This window comes from Ictidomys tridecemlineatus, chromosome 2 (genome assembly GCF_052094955.1).
Source record: "Ictidomys tridecemlineatus isolate mIctTri1 chromosome 2, mIctTri1.hap1, whole genome shotgun sequence".
NCBI classification, from domain to species: domain Eukaryota; kingdom Metazoa; phylum Chordata; class Mammalia; order Rodentia; family Sciuridae; genus Ictidomys; species Ictidomys tridecemlineatus.
Genome location: NC_135478.1, coordinates 6,491,171 through 6,513,375, shown reverse-complemented (window position 1 = coordinate 6,513,375; position 22,205 = coordinate 6,491,171). Strand labels below are relative to the sequence as shown.

Here is a 22,205-nt window from a genome sequence, read left to right as displayed (position 1 = left end):
CAGTGTGATCAAGGAGGCAGGATCTAATGTCTAGATGTACAGTTTTGCTGATTTCCAGAATACATTCCAAACAGATGCCACAGGATCTACGATCACACAGTTCTCCTGCGCAGCCTCCTCAGGGCACCTCTAATGTCCCTGTTATTCAGGCTGTAGATGAAGGGGTTCAGCATGGGGGTGACCACAGTGTACATCACAGAGGCCACTGCACCCTTCCTGGTGACAGATGACTCTTCTGAAGAAAAGTACACTCCACTGCCTGTTCCATAAAACAAGCCAACAACTGCCAGGTGAGAACCACAGGTGGAGAAGGCTTTGTACCTCCCACCTGAGGACGGGATCCTCAGGATGGAGGAAACAACTTTATAATAAGAGAAAAAGATCCCTGAGAGAGTAAGAACACCATAGATGGCACCAACCAAGCACATGATTATGTTTTTGGTAAGGGGATCAGAACAGGAAAGACTAAAAATGTGAGAGGGGTCACAGAAGAAATCAGCAATTTCTACACTCTTGGAGTAGGGAAATTGTAATACAACCAAATCGTGCAGTTGGGATTCCAAAAGGCCAAAGAAGAAAGATACCAAAACTAACAGGCCACACAGACGAGGGTTCATGATGACATGGTAATGCAGGGGCTTACAGATGGCCACAAACCTGTCATAGGCCATCACGGTTAGAAGCATAGCATCCACACATCCAAAAATGAGAAAAAGAGACATCTGTGTCAGGCAGCCCACATAGGAGATAGCTCTGCTGTGAGTTTGGATGTTCACGAGCATCTTTGGGACCGTGGTGGAGATGAAGCCAATGTCAGCCAAGGACAGGTTGGAGAGGAAGAAGTACATGGGGGTGTGGAGGTGGGAGTCAGAGCTGACAGCCAGGATGATGAGCAGGTTCCCAAGTACTGCGACCAGGTACATGGACAGGAGCAGTCCAAAGATGATGGGCTGCAGGTCTGGGTCCTCTGACAGTCCCATGAGATAGAATTCTGAGACCCGTGATAGGTTTTGTGCTTCTATTCTGCTTGGGCAACTACTGAAAAAGAAAATAAGGTTGGAAAAGTGATCAAGTAGATATCAAATACTCAAGCAATGAGACCAATTCCTTTGATTTCAATTATTTTAAACACTGTGTACGAGCTAGGATTGTATTTGCTGAAAACTTACTTAAAGCTGTTTGTTTATATCAGAAAACGTTACTGCCCAGGAGATTTTTCAGCTTCTTGAATTTTCAGATTCTCCCTTCCTTGAGATTGACATCCCCACTTAAAATTTAATATAGAATTGTTACCCTTAGCATTGGTGGCTCCCACAGTTTGGTTAAGTGTGTTCAACACCACACACATAAGCACTGTCTTCAGAGAACACAAACGTGTCCTTTGTGTCCCCTTCACATGTCACTGGTGAAACAGAAATGAAATGCTGGGATCTGCTTTGGAGTTCTATGGTTTATGCACATTATTGGTATCAGTCCCTTGCAATTCTCATAAAATATCTAGTGAAGAAAACAGTTCTTTGCCTTTAAAAAAAAACCTCAATTTCCTCTTATCTTGCAAATAACAATGCCTTTTTTTCTGAACTTAAACACTCCCATGTATGGCTGAGGACTATAGAACCAGGGAAAATCCCAAACCTGTGTGAGTCCCTCCCTTTTTACACCATTTAAAAGACTTTCAGATCAATAGTCTCTGTACTAGAATGCAATTCTCTTACCTCAGCTATTTGAAAGCCTTTCTGGGTTATTATTTTGGAGGAAACACCCTGATATGATTCAGAAAAAAATTCAAAGAGAGAATTAATGGAAATACTCTTTGGCCATTTACTCATGTCTAAAGTGGAGACAATAATTTCTTAGCTTCTTAACTTACAGTGTTAATCTTTATTATATTGCAATCTCCTCTATCAACATGTTTAGCTGTAAATATTTTAAAATATCAAGACACCCTGTCATTGGATGGCAGCCAATTTAATCATATTTAAAAGCAACATTTAGCAATATGCATTTCAGACCTGATAATTGAGAGAAATATGAATTTTTACCTATGATATTTTATTTCTTAATTTCTCTGTAGGAATCCATTCTAAGACTCACATTATCCCCCAAAAGAATAGCTCTTATGATTGAGTAGATGCATTTTAAAATTGTGTTTACTTATTTTTTTACCACTAGTGGTAGAAGCCATAGCCTTGGACATGCTTAGCAAGTGTCTCCCACTGAGCTAGACTCCCAGCCCAATGCAGGTATATTTATTATTTGATATGTTCATGTCAGTACTGATGTGTATATCCTTAAGAAGTTTTCTTTAAGACTTACCTAAAAAGTCCCTAAAATTATCTAAATATTACACAATAGAAGTCCTATGCTCCTGAAATGGACTAATTCACATAGTCCTGTGGATTGAAGTATCTCTGTGAAGTCCATGAAGCTACATCAAATTATTTAGATGATGCATATCATATGTTCAGGGAGGAACAGCATTTAAATAGTGTTTACTGTGAAAAAAAAATTTTGGAATCCTTTTTCTTTCCATATCACAGAAATGAAAACTTCCATGTAATACGTGCATTGAGGTACTTTAATTCCAATAATTGATGCATGCTTCATTTTAGGATTAGCTATGTTTGGTGTCTCAATAAAAGTCAACTATCATCAAATACAGTCAATGACTATGAACATGTAAAGTAAAAGATATACAGATGACATGTATTTGGTTCTAATCCTGATGTGATTATTGACTTAGGAATCATCATCTCGAATAGGGAATAATATTGAAATGACCACACAGACACACCTTTTACTTTGGGTGCTGTGACGGCTCCTCTGACCTTAGTGGTCCGTGGTCAGAGAGAAAGGAGCAGGGGCTGAACACTTTTATTGGGAAGAAGCCATTCAAATGAGGAGGTAAGGGGTAGGATGTCAAAGGAACAGGGGAGTGCAGCCCAACTCCTGCAGGTGACACCTACACCTGAACAGGCCTTGCTATCCCAGCTGGGACAATGCCCAAGTCACCATAAAATGCAGTGATTGGTCAGAGCCTCCTGCTTCAGGACTGGAAGGCGTGGTCATTCAGAGTGCCCCCCACACACACAATATTGGACTTCTCTTCTGTCTCTTTTAGTCCAAGCTTCACTAGGGCAGAGATCTTGGGCTGTTTTACTCCTGTGTCCCAGGCACCTAGGGCAGGGCTTGGTGCTCAGTCAGTATTTAACAAAAGAATGAAGTAAGAATAAATTATTTGAATAGCTATTTATAGATTCTGTTTGATTCAGTGGATTCTTGAGTCTGAGATAGTATGACTATAATTTGCAGTTTATGTCTTAATAGTTCCTTCTTAGATTTAATCTTGCAGATGAAGAGATTGATATCCAAATAATGGAGAAAAAAACAAATTTTTATTATTTGAATTCTTTTCCTACTATTGTAAGGGAAAATTGTTAATGTACAGTGGCCCCATGGCCTTACAACACTATTTTCTTGGTCCCTGGTAAAATGTAAGAAACACATTCTAAACACATTTTGTGCAGATGTATGCACTTATATACATGCACTGTGTACTCTGCCCTAATAGTTCCTATTCTATTTCATTATTTTAAATGAATGCAGTAGTAAGGTGATTAGAGGTGACAATATTGTACTAAACATTTTTAAAAGATAATTTGAAAAATTGTTACTATGAAGAAATGAGGGCTGGGGATGTGGCTCAAGCGGTAGCACTCTCGCCTGGCATGCATGCGGCCCGGTTTCCATCCTCAGCACCACATACAAACAAAGATGTTGTGTCTGCCAAAAACTAAAAAATAAATATTAAAATTTTTTTCTCTCTCTCCCTTTCCCTCTCTCTTTAAAAAAATAAAAATTTAAAAATTTAAAAAAAGAAATATTTTTCAGCAGAGAGATGTTTAACCTGATTTAAAAATTATGCAGTGTGTACACGTTTCAAAGCATCATGTTATCCCACTAATATGTATAATTTTAATGTTGAACATATACGTTTAAAATCAATTAAAAGGAATTCTGTTTGCAGTCTATGATACTCTACTACATTTTCATGATCCATGAAAGATTTGCGGGCTTCAGTTTGAGGTGGGAAACAGATAATCTAAAACAAAAATCATGTCAATACAGAACCTAGTTCCTCTTTGTCTTATGAGACTGTTGGGAATGGTTTTATCTTAATTTCAGATTGATCTTTGGTGCTGCTTACAACATTTTATGTTCAAGTTTCTTAATCTATTAGCTTGCTATGTAAAACTATAGAAATTGTGGGTGTATTATTTAGTACAAATAAGCTGAGTCTGTAATATGTGAAAAAAAAACGGTTACTTTCCCACTTTTCTTTATTCCTCTTTCTTTTTGGGTATCTCTGTCATTGTTTCTGAATAACTGAATAATGTGGATATTCAAACAAACAAACACAAGCAAGAGCTGTCATCTCTTGGGTACTGTTTGTTTTGACATTCCTGAAAGGGAAACAAGTGCAGAGAGGAGGTACCATGTGTGTTCAGGGCACACTGATTATAGACAAGCTCTGTGCCCCAAAAGGAGTCCATCCAATGAATAACAGAAATATTTTAAAAATTTGAAGCCTCCTTTGTGCCAAACAAGGTTTAAACTCTGGGGATTCCGGAATGAAAGGAGATTAAGCATTCCTCTCTAAACACACAGCTTGATCATTTGTGTGTGTGTGTGGTGCTGGGAATTGAACCCAGGGCCTTGTGCATACAAGCCAAACACTGGACCAACTGAGCATTATCCCCAGTGCCTTGATCTTATATAAGGTCAAAATAACAAGTTATGTTACAGAAATAGGAAAACAGCAACTTAAAATAAAAGGATATTTTAGCTAAATGGTTATGGATAAATATAAGTTTAACTTTATCATTACTAATCCTAAGTGCATTTCATCATTATTTTATACCCTCATCACACACTAATCAGAATGAGAGTGCCCTGTTCTGTTTATTACTTAGTGGTAAATACACACACACACACACACACACACACACACACACACACACACACCAGAAGACAATGTATGTGGCAGAATATTAACTTTCCTGATCCCAGGACAGGATAAGTTGGAACAACAGACTCAAAATGATATTAGCTTCAATTGCAAAATGAAACTTTGGCTGAGTTGCCTGGGCCTCTGAGGACAAACCAGGACACAAACTTCACACACATCGGAGCTGAATTTCTACATATCAGTGTCCCCCACTTTGCTACCCACTTCCTCATGTCGGTCCTGACAGGGAGGAGACAGTGTTTCTGAGAGGCCTTGCTCCACCGCCCTCTCCCTCCACACTTACTGGTTCAAGCTGCTCCTCTGCTGGGTCATGACCAAGGTGTGCCCATCCAGGGCAGCTCCTCTGCCTCCTGCCCACTGAAAGCTCTGGCTCTGTCCTCAGCCTGGGTGTAAACACAGTGTCGGATATGAGCGTCCCCATGCAGACATCCAAGGGAGGAGGACACAGAGGCCTGGGGCCCACTGGGCAGAAGACCTCAAGCTGAAGGCTCCAGGAACAGGCTCATTATTTAATATGTGACCTTGGAGGTTCAACACGCACAAGTCCCAATTAACCTAATTGGTGTAGGTCATCCAAACCTCTAGGGACTTTTTAATATTAACAGAGGAAAAAAGAAGAGAAAGTGAAGGCCCAGCAAAGTTTTGGGCTCCTTCTTTACTCTGGAGGATTCTCTGTCTACTTTGCACTGGGTTTGTTCCTTTTCTAAGATTCAATTATATTTTCATTTATTTTTTTAATTTTTTTTATTAGTTGCTCAAGACAATACAATCATCTTGACATATCATACATTTGATTCAAATAGGGTATAAATTCTCATTTTTCCACGTGTACAAATTGCAGGATCACATTGGTTATACATCCATGTGTACACATACAGCAATCCTAGTGTCAGTTGTATTCTGCTGCCCTCCCTATCCACCATCCCCTCTCCTCCCCTCCCATCACTATTCTCTACCCATTCTTCTGTGACACTTATCTCTCTCTTTTTTTTTCATTTATTATATTTGTATTTATTATCATGAGATCTGTCCAACATTAATTACCATTTTTTACTATTTTAAGTGCACTATCAATAGGTATGGATTACATTCACCTTGCTCTGAAGCTATGGCCAATAGCATTTCCAGAAGTATTTGAATTTCCAATTTGAGACTTCTATCTATTTGATCACCCCACATTCCTAAACCCTGCATGTCATGGAGATGACTGTTTGAATCTGAAACATTAGGAGCAACTAAAGCCTGGAATATTACTCAGCTTTAAAGAAGAGTACAACTATGACATTTGCCAGTAAACAGTTGGAGTTGAAGAATATCATGCTAAGCACAATAAGCCAATCCAACAAAACCAAAGGCCAAATGTTTCCTCTAATATGTGGATGCTAATTCACAATAGGGCTGGTGCACTAGGGAAAATAGCGTCACTTTTGATTAGGTAGAGGGAAGTGATGGGAGGGAAGGAGAGGGGATGTGGGGATAGGAAAGATAGTAGAATGAAACAGACATTATTACTGTATGAATATATGTGGCTTCATGACCAATATTATTCTGCAACATGTAAACTCAGTAAAGTGAGAAATTATATCTCATCTATGTATGATATATCATAGTGCATAAATGCATTCTACAGTCATGTATAACTAATTAAAACAAATTAAGAAAATTTTTTAAAAATAATATGAGCAAGGAGTCATGGTTTTTCTGTCTACAGGTTTACTGTGGATGTCTCTTCCAACCTGCAAAACACCTTCAGTATTGTTTCTCATTGTGATAAACACAAAGTTCTTAGCATTCTTTCTTGAATAATTTCTAGTCTAGAGACATCATCTAAACAATGTTAGAAAGCTAAAAGTATTAGAAGCAACTATTCCATGATCCTATGGAAAAGCAGCCTTTTGAAAATAAGAGAACACATAAAATAATTTCATTACCCTTTTAAAGGCAACTAAAGCAGCAAAATACCCTCATTTTACTAAGAAAACAGTTCATTTTCCCTGGTTGGAATATTCATCAGGAACCTATAAGGATGAGGACTGCGTTACCTAAACATGCAATCTATTGATAGTTCATGATCAGAAATCATTGTTGTTGCCACAAATCTGAAGTGAGAATTTTTTGTTTCTTTTATATGTTTTTTATATTATTGAGTTTTCTAATTACCTTGTTTGTGGCTGTAAGTGATCATTCACATTTTGTTTGTGCCTCTTAAGCATCATTTAATAAGTAAGTCCTTTTCCTGGCATTTGTAGACATCACTGTTTGAAAACAAAATGATTTAAATGCACCTGATATATGACATTGTCAACCACATAGTTGGCATTATTAATACACTACATCAGTGAGTGAGTATAACTACTAGAATGTGAAGTATGCCTTTGAAATATTTCATGCAGTTTTAAGTACATAACAAGCTATAGCAGGTTTATCATATATTATAATTTGCCCCACTTCAGTCAGTCCCCAGTAATTTTCCTTTCCATCCTTTCTCCATCCCTTTTAATCTCCTTTCTCTACAGCACTCTTCTCCTTGTAAGCTCCATGAAATCCCCGTTTTGTTCTGCATTTCTTTCTAGCTATGGCATGTGAAGGAGAATACTTGGATCTTGACTTTCCTTTTTAATATTCTTGTTAGTGTGCTGTGGTCCTACATAACAGTTGAGTTCATTTTGATATATTCATAAATATCTATACGTCATAATTTGCTACATTTCAATCCTCAATAATTCCATTCTCCTACCTCTTACTTCTCCCACTCCCTCTTCCTCTCCATTAATGGTCTTCCTTTTTTATTTTTTTCTAACTTTTTTTTAGTTGTAGATGGACACAACATCTTTATTTTTATTTTGTTTATTTTTTTATGTGGTGCTGAGGAACGAACCCAGGGCATCACGCATGCGAGGCAAGTGCTCTACCTCTGAGCTACAGCCCCAGCCTGCTGTTCCTTCTTATTATTTGCCTTTTTGTAATTGCTGCATTATAGTTAGATGGGAAAGGGGAATTCCTTGTGATACACTCAACTCTAAATTCAGTGTTTCAGGACCCAAGTACCTGCCTCATCTTTTCTTTCATACTTATGAAATTTCTTCTGTAATTACATATAACTGAATGTTATATGTAATTTTGAAAAATAATAGGTTCCTTCTAAACATGATAGAGATGCAAGAAAGTACTGTTTTACCTTGTTTCTGGTCCTTTCAGATGGAAAGGAAGAAGACACAGGCATGGATGGTGATGGATGGGGTACCTGTACCTCATGCTCTGTTTCCTTGAACCATGGAAGAGTCTCACAGCATTTTCATAGATTTTCATCTTGGATGTCTCTTCTAACAAAATATAAGCTCTGGGCAGTCTGAAACGACAGGCTCCTCATTCCTTTCTAAATATTTAGTATTTACTTCATAAGGGCCAAAATGAAATGTGGTACTAGGGAACTAGGGGAGCCATAACTTGAGGTCACAGGATATTTAAGTCCAATAATATACTCATTAGTCCTATCATAACTAGTAATATTTGTTATTGTGCCCTTATTTTTATATTCCTAACACAATATACATGTATACCTACTATCTGTTCCATGTGTTCACAATGCAGCTGTGTCAGTTACAAATCAAACACACGATAGCGCTGAATCTTAGAGATACTAAGAGCTTTCCATGTGTCTTAGAGGAATAAGTGCAGCCAGCAGGGCTCATATTAAATTGTCATTCTCTGGATTCAATGCATCCAATATATTTTGCTTGTCATCCTTTAGATGGATTTGAGAAGAGGTCCTGAGATCTCAGACACAGGGAGGTCTCAGGCACAGGATTTGACCATATGCAGATCCTGAGCAGGAATGGAATCCTCATGTGACTTGCATCTCCTTTACAGTTTCAATGCTCCACTTACAAGAATAGAGATGGGTGAAGAGAACACACAACTTTCTTGGATTGGGGCAAGAGGAAAGATGTGTATTGGATTATTGTGCCTCTACCCCTTAAGTCATCTTTGCATGTCATCAGTAGGCATCCTTCCCACAGCAGAGGCCACAAATACTAGCCAGCACTCTGTCCTGTGACCTCTCAGGATCCTCAAAACCTCAGTGAGCAAGGGGTCCCTTGTGGGGGTGGGGCAGGGAAGAGATGGCTGTCTGGGTTTTCATGGGGAGGACGTACCAGGAGTCTGCATTCAAGAACCACATTTCAAGCATGTTTTCAGTCTTTTCTTCCTGTCTAGCTTACTTAATTTACCCCTCCCCTCTTTTTTATGTACAATCATTGTAACTAGGCAAATACAGCACCAGCAACACCACACCTGGCATTGAGAAGCCATGAATAAGGCATCACGATGTCATGGTTGATGTCCGCCTTCCTCATCCTTATCATCACCAGCACAAACCTTTTGAAGTGCTCACAGAACAAGGTAGAAGGAAAAAAATTCCCCTATTATGGATGAGATTTGAGGGCAGCAGATCCAGTGTGAGAGGGAAACAAACTTCTCAATCACATTTCCACAACAAATTGCAAAATGTTCACATTCCACATGGTTTAAATCTGCCAAATGATATTTTCTCCTGATGAAGGGAAACAAAAGTTTGGATAGTCCATCTCCAATGCATGCTCTCCCTCAGCACTTTCTGAATCCCACTGAGCCTCTGCCAAATCATGGCCAAGGACTAAGAATAAACACCAATCCCTTCTCCCAGTGCCTAAAGTCAGCTCAGGCTCTGTCCTTAAGACAGGTGAATACAGTGAGTGTTAGGAGACTCCTAGTGCAGCCAATCATGGGAGAAGGAGACAGATGCACGGTCCAGTGGACCTGAACCACCAGGCTGAGGATTGGCCATTATCAGCCCTTGGAAGCTCCATGCACAGAGCTCATAATAAGCCACCAAGTTCCCTGTGATCTCAGTCTCTAGAAACATCCTAATAATAGTGGAGGAGAAAGAAGGGAAATAAATGTCCACAGAGAGTTTGGCTCTTCTAGTACTAAGCAAGAATCAAGTGTGCTCTTTTGTTTCATTCTTCCTTTGTTTACTGGTTCATATTAATTACATAGTTTCATATCTTAATGCCAACAACATATTGGTCCATGCTGTTCTCAGCATCTCCCTTTATCCTTGATTATTTGCTCTTCCTGCTTCCGTTCATCTATGCTAATGCTTTTCCTTCTACATTCATGAAATTCTTTCCTAATCTTTTGCCCTATTGTTTTCACATATGAAAGAGAACCTACAATATGCATCTTTCCGTGTCTGAATTATTTTGTTTAAAATGTTACTGTCTAGTTCCACCTATTTTCCTGCAAATCGCATAATTTCATTATTCTATATGAGTGAATGAAACCCCATCATGAGTGTACATATATATATGCATGTGTGTGTATATATATATATATATATATTCTGAATTGTGTTACAAATACTTACTTACTTCATGTCTTTAATTTTTAAAATACCATTTGCATTTTATTTTCATTCCTTATCATGGTAAAAAAAATGAATGAAGAAAATTACCCCTTTAACCATTTTTTAGTGCACCACGCTGTGACACTATATATTTGTTTTGCTTTGGAATCATTATCATCATGCATTTCCCTACCTTCCCCTCTTCTGAGACTAAAATTTTGTGCACATTCAAAAATGTCTTTATTTCTCCATCTAATCCGTTTCCAATTCCACTCTTCCATGATGAAGAATTAAAGTACAGAAACTGCAAAATAACAGGGTGGATGGCAGCTCTGACACTTTCGTTTGGCGGACTTCTCCACTGTGCATTTCAAGTGGATGCTACAGTTCCTGGGAATAGGCAGTTCTGCTGTACAGCCTCCTCAGGGCTCTTCTCATGTCCCTGTTCCTCAGGCTGTAGATGAAGGGGTTCAGCATGGGGCTGACCACAGTGAACATCACTGAAGCCACTGCACTGCTTCTGGGAGAATGTGACACAGCTGAACCAAAGTACACTCCAAGGCCTGTTCCATAGAACAGACAGACCACTGCCAGGTGAGACCCACAGGTGGAAAAGGCTTTGTGCTTCCCCCCCGAGGATGGGATCCTCAGAATGGAGGAAACAATCTTAGAGTAAGAGAAAAGAATCCCTGAGATGGGAAGAATACCAAAGATGGCACCAAAAATATAAATAACTATGATATTGGTGAAGGTATCAGAACAGGCAAGATTAATAAATTGAGAAGGGTGACAGAAGAAATTCAAAATTTCCACAGCCTTAAAGTTGGTAATTTGTAACACAATCGAGTTGTGCATCTGGGAGTCCAAAATGCTGCATAAAAAAGACACCAAAACTAGGAAGCCACAGAGGCGAGGGCTCATGATGACTGAATACTGCAGGGGGTGACAGATGGCCACAAACCGGTCATAGGCCATCACGGTCAGAAGCATGTCATCCATACAGACAAAAAGGGCAAAAAGAGACATCTGAGTCAGGCAGCCCGCATAGGAGATGGCTCTTCTGTGAGTCTGGATGTTCATGAGCATCTTTGGGATGGTGGTGGAGGAGAAACCGATGTCAGCCAAGGACAGGTTGGAGAGGAAGAAGTACATGGGGGTGTGGAGGTGGGGGTCAGAGCTGACGGCCAGGATGATGAGCAGGTTCCCAAGCACTGTGACCAGGTACATGCACAGGAACAGTCCAAAGAGGATGGGCTGCAGGTCTGGATCCTCTGAGAGGCCCATGAGATGGAATTCAGAGACACGTGTTTGATTCTGTAGTGCAATAGTGTTTACACACCTTTTTGGGAATAGAAGGCTTAGAATAAGATAAATAAAAACCAGGTACTCAGCACAAGTAAGATGTTCACACCCAAATTCAATATACCTTCAGCACTTTTTCTCAGTGTGACAAAACCAATACCAGAATTCTTGCATAATTGTCTTCAAAAAAACCATCCTTTGGTGACACTTAAATGAGCAATCTTAGAACAAGAACTTTACACCTACCAAGTCCATGATCACCGCAGACAACTGCACTCTCTTCAAGGACAGGAGAGATTAAGGAACATCCTTCCCATTTAAAAAAATTCAATGCATTAGAGGAAATTAAGAAGCTGTCAAATATACCTAATTTTATTCTAAGACAACGGCATAGCCTTCCTTCTTTAGAATATTTATAAGCACTGTGCTAGACCTTATTTGAACACTAAATTAAATTTGACAGTTTATAGTAAAAAAAAATCCTATGTAACACATTAAAATGAAGTTTTTCACAGTTCTCGAGTTTCATGATTTTATCCCTTTGTGAATATAGACCCCACTCAACTTTGTTTGTCTTTTAAAAATTATCTAACAAGCAGGAGCATTTGGTCACACCTGTAATCCCAGGTACTCAGGAAGCTGAGTCAGTCGGATTTCAAGGTTGAGGACAATCTGGGTAAACTTAATAAACTCCTGTTTTAAAATAAAATTTTTAAAAATCTGGGAATGTAGCTCAATGGCTGATCTCCTTTCTCACATGCATGAGTCCGTGGGATGCATACACCGTTCCACACACAAAAACTATTATTATGTAACTGCTAGCCTTCTGAAGAACTTCAAATTTTGAAGCGTATGGTTTTATTAAATATGCAAAATATATGACATCACTAACAACAATTGTGGTGCTAGTGCACACTACATCTGTCATCCAAAGTGATATTAGGAAATTCTTTAAAAATGTTTAAAATTATTTAGCAGATTTTTTTGTCCAATGACATGCTATCTCAGTAACATATTTTGTTGGAAGCCATCTCCATGAGTTCTTTTTTCCCCTTCAAGTCCGTACTCTGGCCTGCTAGTTCTGCTTGGTTGTTGTTCTAATCATAATTCTTTTGTTTATTTGTTCTTTTTAGATATACATGACAGTAGTGGGTATTTTTTGAGGGGGTTGGGTACAGGGGAATGAACTCAGGGGTACTTGACCACTAAGCCACATCCCCAACCCTAGTTTGTATTTTATTTGTAGACAGGGTCTCACTGAGTTGCTTGAGTTCTTGCTAAATTGCTGAGGCTGGCTTTGAACTCACAGTCCTCCTGTCTCAGCCCCTCAAGCTGCTGGGATTACAGGCATGGGCCACTGTGCCCGGCAGTAGAGTGTATTTTGAAATATATACATGGAGTATAACTTATTCCAATTAGGATCCCATTCTTGTGACTGGCCAAAATCCTTTAATTTTCATTTGAAGACTTCAGCATCAAGCCTAGAGCCCTACGAGGTAAATGTAAATTGCAAGTTGAACCTCCCTGTGCCTAGTTAATAGGTTTCATGTTAATCTTGCTGAAATGGACTCCAGCTCTTTAACTTCAGCTGCATGAAGATAACCTGGGTACATTATTACTGTCAGCTCACACTGTGATTCCATGGTGGAAAATACAAAGGAGAAAAGTTCAGAAAATACGGTAAAAATGCCTCCTCTGTAAAATGGGGGTAAAAATTATCTACCTAACAAAGGTTTTACTAGAAAGACTTCTTTTTACCTTATGAGTGAAGTTTGATGCAGAATAAAATAATTGGAGTTACTTTTTAAAAATCATTGCAGTTACTTTTTTAAAAAGTACAGAATTCGATGTTATGGAACAGTGAGTTGTTGAGCAATACGAATATTTGCTAAAGACCACTAAAGTCTGGAACAACATGAAACTCTATAATTTGTCTCATTCCAAACTATAAGATTCACCTGCTGCCTTTCCCGTGTCTTTTAAGTTATTTTGAATAACTGTTTATATAGATGTGCTTAGAGGATTAGAGGGCCCATATGTCTATGACATAAATGCAAACAAGAGTTATGCCACCTTGACTGTAGCTCTATGAGATATTCCTGAAAGGGCTCAAATTACAAACAGGAAAACAAGTGTAATGAAGCCACACTGATTGTGGCCAGGATTTGTGGACCCAAAATTTATCTTCAATATTTAAAGAGATATTTGCTTCTGATGCCTCTTCTGGGCCTCCAAGATATAAACACTGGGCAATTAGAAATGAATTAGTCATCCTCTTCAAATACACAATATGTATTTATAGTGGGAGAAAAATAAAAAGTCCTGTTATTGTAATAGGAGAAAAGTTACTTCTGATCAAATGATATTTTAATTCATTGGTATAAATATCAACCTTATCATTGTTAGTGAAAATAAGATCTGAATTTCTCTCATTCATGTTCTCACTCTCTACCGATGACAGAAGGAGCATCTATGTCATCCATGGCCATTTCAGTTGTCTCCCCCAGAGATCACATCGGTGTCAATGCTGAGGTTGGGATAGTAACAACCTGCACTGTGTTTCAGAAATAAACACGCGTGTCCATGAGGGAAATTTTAAATTTTAGTCTCCAGGTCTGATGCACTGAATTTTTCATTGATTTCCAGCTATCAGAAAATCAAAGCAGACATATCAAGATTGCAATCACATAAATATGGGAAGCCTTTTTTTTTCCCTAGCTGTTTCTACCCTTCTGAGTAAGAATGGAATCCAGTCCTGACTTTATGTCTCTTTGAGGTTGAGTGGGTTGAGGAAAAGTTCTCAAAAGGATGTGGACAGCTGAAAGGATCTCGTGGACCAGGCCAAGTGTCAGGTTTAGACTGGATTATCACTTCCCTACTCTTCCTTCCACCTTTGCCCATGGTCTGCGGCTGTCCTTCCCACTGTGTCTGGCTGGTGTCACCCACAGCTTTGCCCTGTGATCTAGCAAAAGGATGTTTGTGTTGTCAAGGGGACACCCTGCCAGGGTTTGCATAGCAAGATGTCCTGTGTCTGTCACCAGACAGGCTGATGAAAACAGACCTCACTCTTTCCTACCTAAAAACCTCATGCAAGTTGCTAAAAATGCTATCTCTTTCTTTTTATGTAAAATCATCATAATAGGCACTTATAACAAAGGAAATGCTAGGCAGATCGCTTATAAACAAGCCACACAGAACACAGAACTAATGCCTGGGGTTTAGAAAGCTCTCAGGAAAGCTTCATAATGTTATGGTGGGTGTCTTTCTCCTACTTGTTCCTATCATCCCCTTCCTCATCCTTTGGAGTGCTTATAGAAGAATGGGAGGGACCTGTTGTCTCCTATAGCAAGTGAGTGGTCTAGGGGAAGTAGAACCATTGTGGAGAGCATTAAATAAGGTCTCTGAGACCTCACCACTGCTAAGAACAGAGACTGCACATCCTCAGAGCTGAACTGTCACCTTAATGTCCTCTCCTCTGGCTACACCCACTGCATGCTTGTCCCTATGAGGAATCTATGCTTCCCCACTTCCATTCATCATCTCCCTCAGCACTTACTGGGCAGCACTGAGGCTCTGCTGGGTCATGACCAAGGGGCGAAGATCTGACGCTTCCCCTTTGCCCGATCTTTAGTTGAGAACGGTCTCCGTTCTCAGGATTCAGATGAATATATTGTGAGGTAGAAAATTCCCAATTCAGAGAGTCCCAGAGGGAGGAGAAGCATGTATGTGTCCGCTGTGCTGAGCCATCAAGCTGGAGAGCTGGAGGCCAAGGACCAGGGCTGACTATTATGTGACCTTGGAGCCTCTGTGAACAGAGCTCATAATTAGCCAGGCTGGCTCGCATTCTTCAAATCTCTAAGGAGTTTACAACATTAGCAGAGGAATAACAAGTGGAGGAAATGAATGTCCTCTAAAGAGTATTTTCTCTTCTTCTACTTAGCTGGAAACTTGTATGCAAAATTTGCTTATCCATCATGTCATTTTTATTAACACTATTAACCTACACATTATTAGGGTTCAGCGTGGTATTTCCCTCCATGTATCCAGCACACATTGATCCCCATCCAACCAGAGTTCTGTTCTCCTTGTGCCTGGGCACCCTTCCCATTTCCTAGTAATCACTATTCTACATTCAGGCTGATGATTTTTTCAATTTCTAAATATGAGAGAGAATATGCAGTTCAGGTCTTGCTGGGTCTGGTTTATTTTTTTATATCTTGATTTACTTTTTGAAATAACCATTTTCATTTCGTTTCCATTGCTAGTTATGGAAAAATGTACCAAAGCATGCTTTTCACCATTTTCAATGATGTTCTTACATTCACATTGTGGTGCAATCATTCATACACCTGCCCACAAGAAATTTTTCATCCTCCTGAATTGAAAGATTGCACTTAATTCAAAATCTTCCCATTCCTCCTTTCCCTGATCCTGGGTAGCTCCATCCTACTATGAATCCTGATGAGGAATTAAAGATATCAGGCTACAGAAAAATTCTGAATATAGATATATGTATGCATATATGATTAGCTCTGCGTATGTGATCTTTGTGTTCCTCTGACAAATTACCTAAAGAGAACAATTTAAAAGTTTCAAAGGAAGGAATATTTATTTTGACTCACTGTTAGAGATGTTTTAGTATATGGTGGGTGGTCCTGTGCAGAACACCAGGGCAGAGAAGGAAAGAAGGAAGGGGGGAGGAAATGTTCTCCCTCATGACATTCTGCATCAGTGTGTGTGTGTGTGTGTGTGTGTGTGTGTGTGTGTGTATTCTGTGTAGAGGGGAGAGGTAAGGGGAGGGGGAGGCAGTTAGCAATATCAAGGACTTAAATTTGTGGATAACTCAAATCATGACAAAATATTATGCAAGAAGCATATGCTATTAAATGTTTATGTTTTAATTGTTTATTTTTCAAACTGGTAGTTTTATTAACTGTAACAATAGATAATATTAGTTCACCATTTTAAATGTCTGGAGGTATCAGAGGCAGTGGTTCTCAACCTTGGTTAATAAAAGATCAACAAGAGTTTCACTTGCATATATTCAATTTTTTTCACCTGAGACCAAATTATATGGATATTTTGAAACATCCACATACAAATATATTAATAAATTGATAATCTATTCTATTAAATTTAAACTATTTTAAAAACTTAAAAACCTATTGTATATAGTATATAGTATATATATTGTATATAGTATATAGCATTATATTGTATATAGTGTATATATTGTATATAGTATACATAGGTATATAGTACATATAGATGTATATTTGGCTATGGAGGTATATATAGGTATATATAATATATAGGTAATTACCTATAGTATATATAGGTAATTATTGTCATCATATACTAAAGGTCAAAACTGCCTAAGTGTTTCCATAATAGGTCCACTATTTTGCAGTCTTACCAAAAAAGTATAACTTTCCCCCACATCCTTACTAGCCAGCATTTATTATTAGTAGTATTCATATTCTTGATAATTGCCATTCTGACTGGAGTGAGATGAAATACCAGAGTATTTTGATTTGTGTTTTCCTAATTGTTAGAGACATTGAATATTTTTTTCATATATCTCTTGGTCATTTGAATTTCTTCTTTTGAGAAATGTCTCTTTCACTCCTTTGTCCATTTATTAATTGGGTTATTTCCTTTTGGGTGATAAGTTTTTGAGTCATACATTTGAATATTAATCCATTTTGGAATATTGGTTGGGAAACACAGCAAAAACAAACATCTTTACCTGTAAATCCTTCTCTCTTGGCCACATTACTGTGGTGATTCAGACTTGAATTCCTCATCACTTTTCATAGGAGCATGGTGGCTGGAAGGACTTGAGGGTGCAGCGCATAGAGGGTTTTTAAAATAGGTACACACTTATGATTTGGGAAGAAGAAATTCTGAAGGCAGGTGATGGTGACAGTTTCACCACAATGTGAAGATAATGTCACTGAAGTGTGTATTTAATGTGTTTAAAATGGTAGGTGTTTTGTCATGAACCTATTATTCACATAATAGCGAAATAACGGGAATCACGTGGACTCCCATTGAAGGGCAGTGCTGGGTGTGCTAATAATGCTTTACCAGGTCAAGAGGCCTGTGAACAGAAATCACTTGGATTTAGTTGTGATGTGTATGTGCTTTCTACTGACCAGAGTAGAAACTGTCAGTGGCCAAATAGGTACTTTTGTGTATCAAAGAGGACATGGACTATAAAATTTTTTGATACTTTCAGTTTGCTAAACCAAAACCACTTCAGTGTGATAGTGTGACAGTAGTGTTCCCTTTCTCTGTTTCCTATTGTTAGTCATGCTGTGGAAATGTTTCTAATTTGTGTTTGTATTTCATTCAAAGTTGGTTGTAAACTTTGGTCAAATTATTCAACAAATAATAAAACCTCCCATTTTTGAAGTTTTGGCAAGTTTTCAGGTATTGGAAAGCAGAAGTGAAGACAAGACCATTGAAATTTACCCTTACCAATGAAGGGAGATGTCTGACAGATCCATTGGCGAGAGCACAGTGGATTTGGAACTGTTCATATTTTGGCTAGACACATCCCAAATCAGAAGATGAGGGAGCACTTAGTTTTAATTGGGTAAATTTATACTTTGTTTTTATTTACTTTAGAGTAAATAAACTTGATAAGGCATTGAAAGAATAACCAATAAAAATAATGAAAATAAATGGTGGATGGACCATTTTGCAAAGTTGATTCCACAAAAGTGTGTTATCATAACATTAACACTGTGTCATGAATGTAAAAATATTAGAACTTAGTAAATAGAGTGATATATATACTATGATCTCTATTTGTTGAAGATGAAATTTCTTGAGATCTTTGATTTTTAGATGACTAGATATGCAGTGGTAACCCAGTTTGGTTTTTGATCAAAAAAGATTTAGGTTGTCTGCGATGGTGTTTCAGATCACCATAGTTATAAAGCTGGGTGCACACAAATATCAATCATAGTGATATACATTTATACTCTTCAATTTTCAATTAATATACCTGAGTTTTCATGGTTGCAAAAAATGTCTTACTGGGGCTGGGGATGTGGCTCAAGCGGTAGCACACTCACCTGGCATGCGTGCGGCCGGGGTTCGATCCTTAGCACCACATACCAACAAAGATGTTGTGTCGAGAACTAAAAAATAAATATTAAAAACTCTCTCTCTCTCTCTCTCTCTCTCTCTCTCTCTCTCTCTCTCTCTCTCTCTCCTCTCTCACTCTCTCTTAAAAAAATGTCTTACTATTAAATAGTTTGTTGTATAAAGTGATTTATTAAGTGTTATGTTTTACTATGTTTCTCACATAATTTGCTTTTAAAATGTGAATGAGTGTCTTTTAAAGACTTGCAGACCAACAGAAATGAAAGAAGTGAACAGTCCACACAGATTTCCTACAGAGTAGATGAATATACTGGAAACAATTGTGGGCCCTCATCTTCTCTTTGTCTTCTTCCTCCATTAGCATGAGGAAGTCCTTAGAGACTGGAGGAACACGGAGCAATTTGGCTAATTACTTTTTTATATACATTCTGTTTTTTAGATATACATAAAGCTGTAATTCATTTTGGTATATTTGCATGATATATAGCATAATTGGTCAAATTTACTCTTCAATTCCTCCCTTTTCCCACCTCCCCTCCTTCCCTATCAGTCCCCTCTTCTACTTCATTGATCTCCCTACTGTTTTCATGGGATCTCTCTCCCCCACCCCCTTATTTTGCTCTAGTTTTTTCACTTGATATACCCTTGACTTCCTGAGGCTGGTTTATTTCACTTAGCATTATGTACTCTACTTCCATCCATTTGCCATCAAATGCCATAACTTCATTCTGTTTTATGGCAGAGGAAAACTTTATTGGATATATATACCCCATTTTCTTTTCTTGTTTTTTCTTTTCATTGCCTTCTGGTACTAATGGTACCAGGGATTGAGCTCACGGTGCTTAATCAGGGCCAGTTTTATTTTTTATTTTGAGACAGGGTCACACTACATGGCTTAGGGCCCCAATAAGTTGCTGATGCTGGCTTTGCTCTTCTGATCTTCCTGCCTCAGTCTCCCAAGATGTTGAGTTAACAGATCTGCTCCATCAAGCCCATCCTGTACCACATGTTCTTAACCCATTCGTTTGGTGATGGACAGACGATTCCATATATTGGCTACCATGAATAGCAGTGCTATAAACATGGATGTGGCCCTATCATTGTAGTATGTTGATGTGATATATTTTGGATGAATACCAAGGAGTGGGAGAGCAGGTCATATGATGATTCCATTCTTAGACTTTTTTTTGAGGTGCTGGATATTGAACCCTGGGCTTTGTGCATGCTAGCAAGCAATCTACCACTAAGTTGTATCCTCAGCCTCATTCCTACTCTTTTGAGGAACCTCTCCACCACTTTTCACTGTGGTTATACTAATTTGCAATTCAAACAATACATAAGGAAACATTATCCCTCACATTCTTGCCAGCATTTATTATTTTATATATTGTTGATAACTGCCATTCTAAATGGAATGAGGTGAAATTTCAATATAGCTTTTTTTTTTTTTGCATTTCCCTGATTGGTAGGGATATTGAATGTGTTTTCATATATATTTTGGCCATTTGTATTTCTTCTTTTGAGGACTGTCAGAATGCTTCTTAATTTTCTTTATTAAAAATAATTTTGGGCTGGGAATGTAGCTCAAACAGTAGCACGCTCACCTGGCATGCATGGGACAGCACCACATAAAAGTAAAAATAAAGATGTTGTCTCCACTGAAAGCTAAAAAATAAATATTAAAAATTCTCTCTCTCTGTCTTTAAAAAATAATAATTTTTATGGAGATGAATTTTGTTATCCCCTTTTATTAAAAGAGTAGGTTTTATTTTACTGAGATATGTATATTTTATCTCAAATATTGTTTGTCTTTGAAAACTGTTCAGTTGAGCATTGCTAAAGCAGGTCTGGGCCAAAGGAGGTGAACAACACAGAAACCAATAATCAAAGATTTCTAAGAAGACTGGCTTCATTACAACTGTTGCTAACAAATTGTGGATTTCAAAGGCAAATTCAAAATACATAGAATTCTGAGTAACTTTATTTCCTCTTCAATCATTTTTCTTTTCCCAAAGACGTACAGGAACATAGAAGAACAAAATCTAACACGTGTCTCAGAATTTCATCTCATAAGACTCTCAGAGGATCCAGACCTGCAGCCCACCCTGTTTGGACTGTTCCTGTCCATGTACCTGGTCACAGTGCTTGGGAACCTGCTCATCATCCTGGCTGTCAGCTCTGACCCCCACCTCCACACCCCCATGTACTTCTTCCTCTCCAACCTGTCCTTGGCTGACATCGGTGTCATCTCCACCACGGTCCCAGAGATGCTCATGAACATCCAGACTCACAGCAGAGCCATCTCCTATGTGGGTTGCCTGACACAGATGTCTCTATTTACCATTTTTGGATGTATGGATGACATGCTTCTAACTGTGATGGCCTATGACCTATATGTGGCCATCTGTCACCCCCTGCAATATGCAGTCATCATGAACCCTCGCCTCTGTGGCTTCTTAGTTTTTCTGCCTTTTCTGGTTAGTCTTTTGGACTTCCAGCTGCACAATTTGATTGCTTTACAATTCACCTGCTTCAGGGATGTGGAAATTGCTAATTTCTTCTGTGAACCATCTCAACTATTTAATTTTTCTTGCATTAATAGAATAACCTCTTTGGATTTTTTGAGGTCTCAGGGATCCTTTTCTCTTACTACAAAATTTTATCCTCTATCCTGAGGATCCCGTCCTCAGGTAGGAAGTACAAAGCCTTCTCAACCTGTGGGTCTCACCTCTCAGTTGTTTGCCTATTTTGTAGAACAGGACTTGCGGAGTACATTCGTTCAGCTGTGTCATCCTCCCCCAAGAAAGATGTGGTGGTGGCCTCAGTGATGTACACTGTGGTCACTCCCATGCTGAACCCCTTCATCTACAGCCTGAGGAACAGGGACATCAAAAGTGCCCTGTGGAGGCTGCAAAGCAGGACTCTCTAATCTTATTATGTGTTCCATCCTTTTCTTAGAATTGATTAGAAACTCAGTCATCTAGGACTTCAGATGCTTCAATGTGGAATCACTATTTTTGTGTTTTCTTAGTTGGTGCTCACTTCATATTTCATGTCTGAATACTGTTTTATTGGGGTGTCTTTAATTCAATTTCACAATTTTCCTTGGATCCCTTTTCATTGTTAACATCAAAATTGGCAACCCCTGATCCTTCTCAGCAATACCCTGGACTCCAGGTGAAATGCTAAACTCTATTTTCACACAGTTACAATTGGAGTTCTTTAAAGTTCTTGTGAATTTTCTTTAAAAATTGTACCTAAGTGGCTGGGGCTGTGGGTCAGTGGTAGAATATTTGCCTGGCATTTGTGAGTTTTATGAGGCATTGGTTTTGATTCTTAGTACCACATATAAATAAATGAATAGAATAAAAG

The 22,205-nt window shown here is 38.5% G+C and overlaps 2 protein-coding genes across 2 annotated transcripts; both read right to left on the bottom strand.

The window, feature by feature from the left end:
• Positions 1–92: 92 nt before the first annotated feature.
• Positions 93–9,384, bottom strand: LOC144370735 (olfactory receptor 7E178-like). Its single transcript, XM_078031755.1, has 2 exons — positions 9,323–9,384; positions 93–1,038 (listed from the first exon to the last, which is right to left on the bottom strand). The coding sequence occupies exons 1-2, from the start codon at positions 9,382–9,384 to the stop codon at positions 93–95; spliced, it is 1,008 nt and encodes a 335-aa protein (XP_077887881.1).
• Positions 9,385–10,796: 1,412 nt separating this feature from the next.
• On the bottom strand, positions 10,797–21,683 carry LOC144370732 (olfactory receptor 7E178-like). Its single transcript, XM_078031746.1, has 2 exons — positions 21,562–21,683; positions 10,797–11,754 (listed from the first exon to the last, which is right to left on the bottom strand). Exons 1-2 carry the CDS (start codon positions 21,681–21,683, stop codon positions 10,797–10,799), a joined length of 1,080 nt encoding a protein of 359 aa, XP_077887872.1.
• Positions 21,684–22,205: the final 522 nt, after the last annotated feature.

Bases quoted from the DNA above. Each gene is read 5' to 3' on its own strand.
- LOC144370735 (XM_078031755.1), bottom strand. From the start codon at position 9,384: ATGAGGAAGGCGGACATCAACCATGACATCGTGATGCCTTATTCATGG. The intron at 1,039-9,322 runs GTGTGGTGTTGC...TTTCTTTTTCAG, and splicing joins TCATGGCTTCTCAATGCCAG to TAGTTGCCCAAGCAGAATAG.
- LOC144370732 (XM_078031746.1), bottom strand. From the start codon at position 21,683: ATGGGAGTGACCACAGTGTACATCACTGAGGCCACCACCACATCTTTC. The intron at 11,755-21,561 runs GTGAGACCCACA...ATTCCCAAAAAG, and splicing joins AATAGGCAAACAACTGAGAG to GTGTGTAAACACTATTGCAC.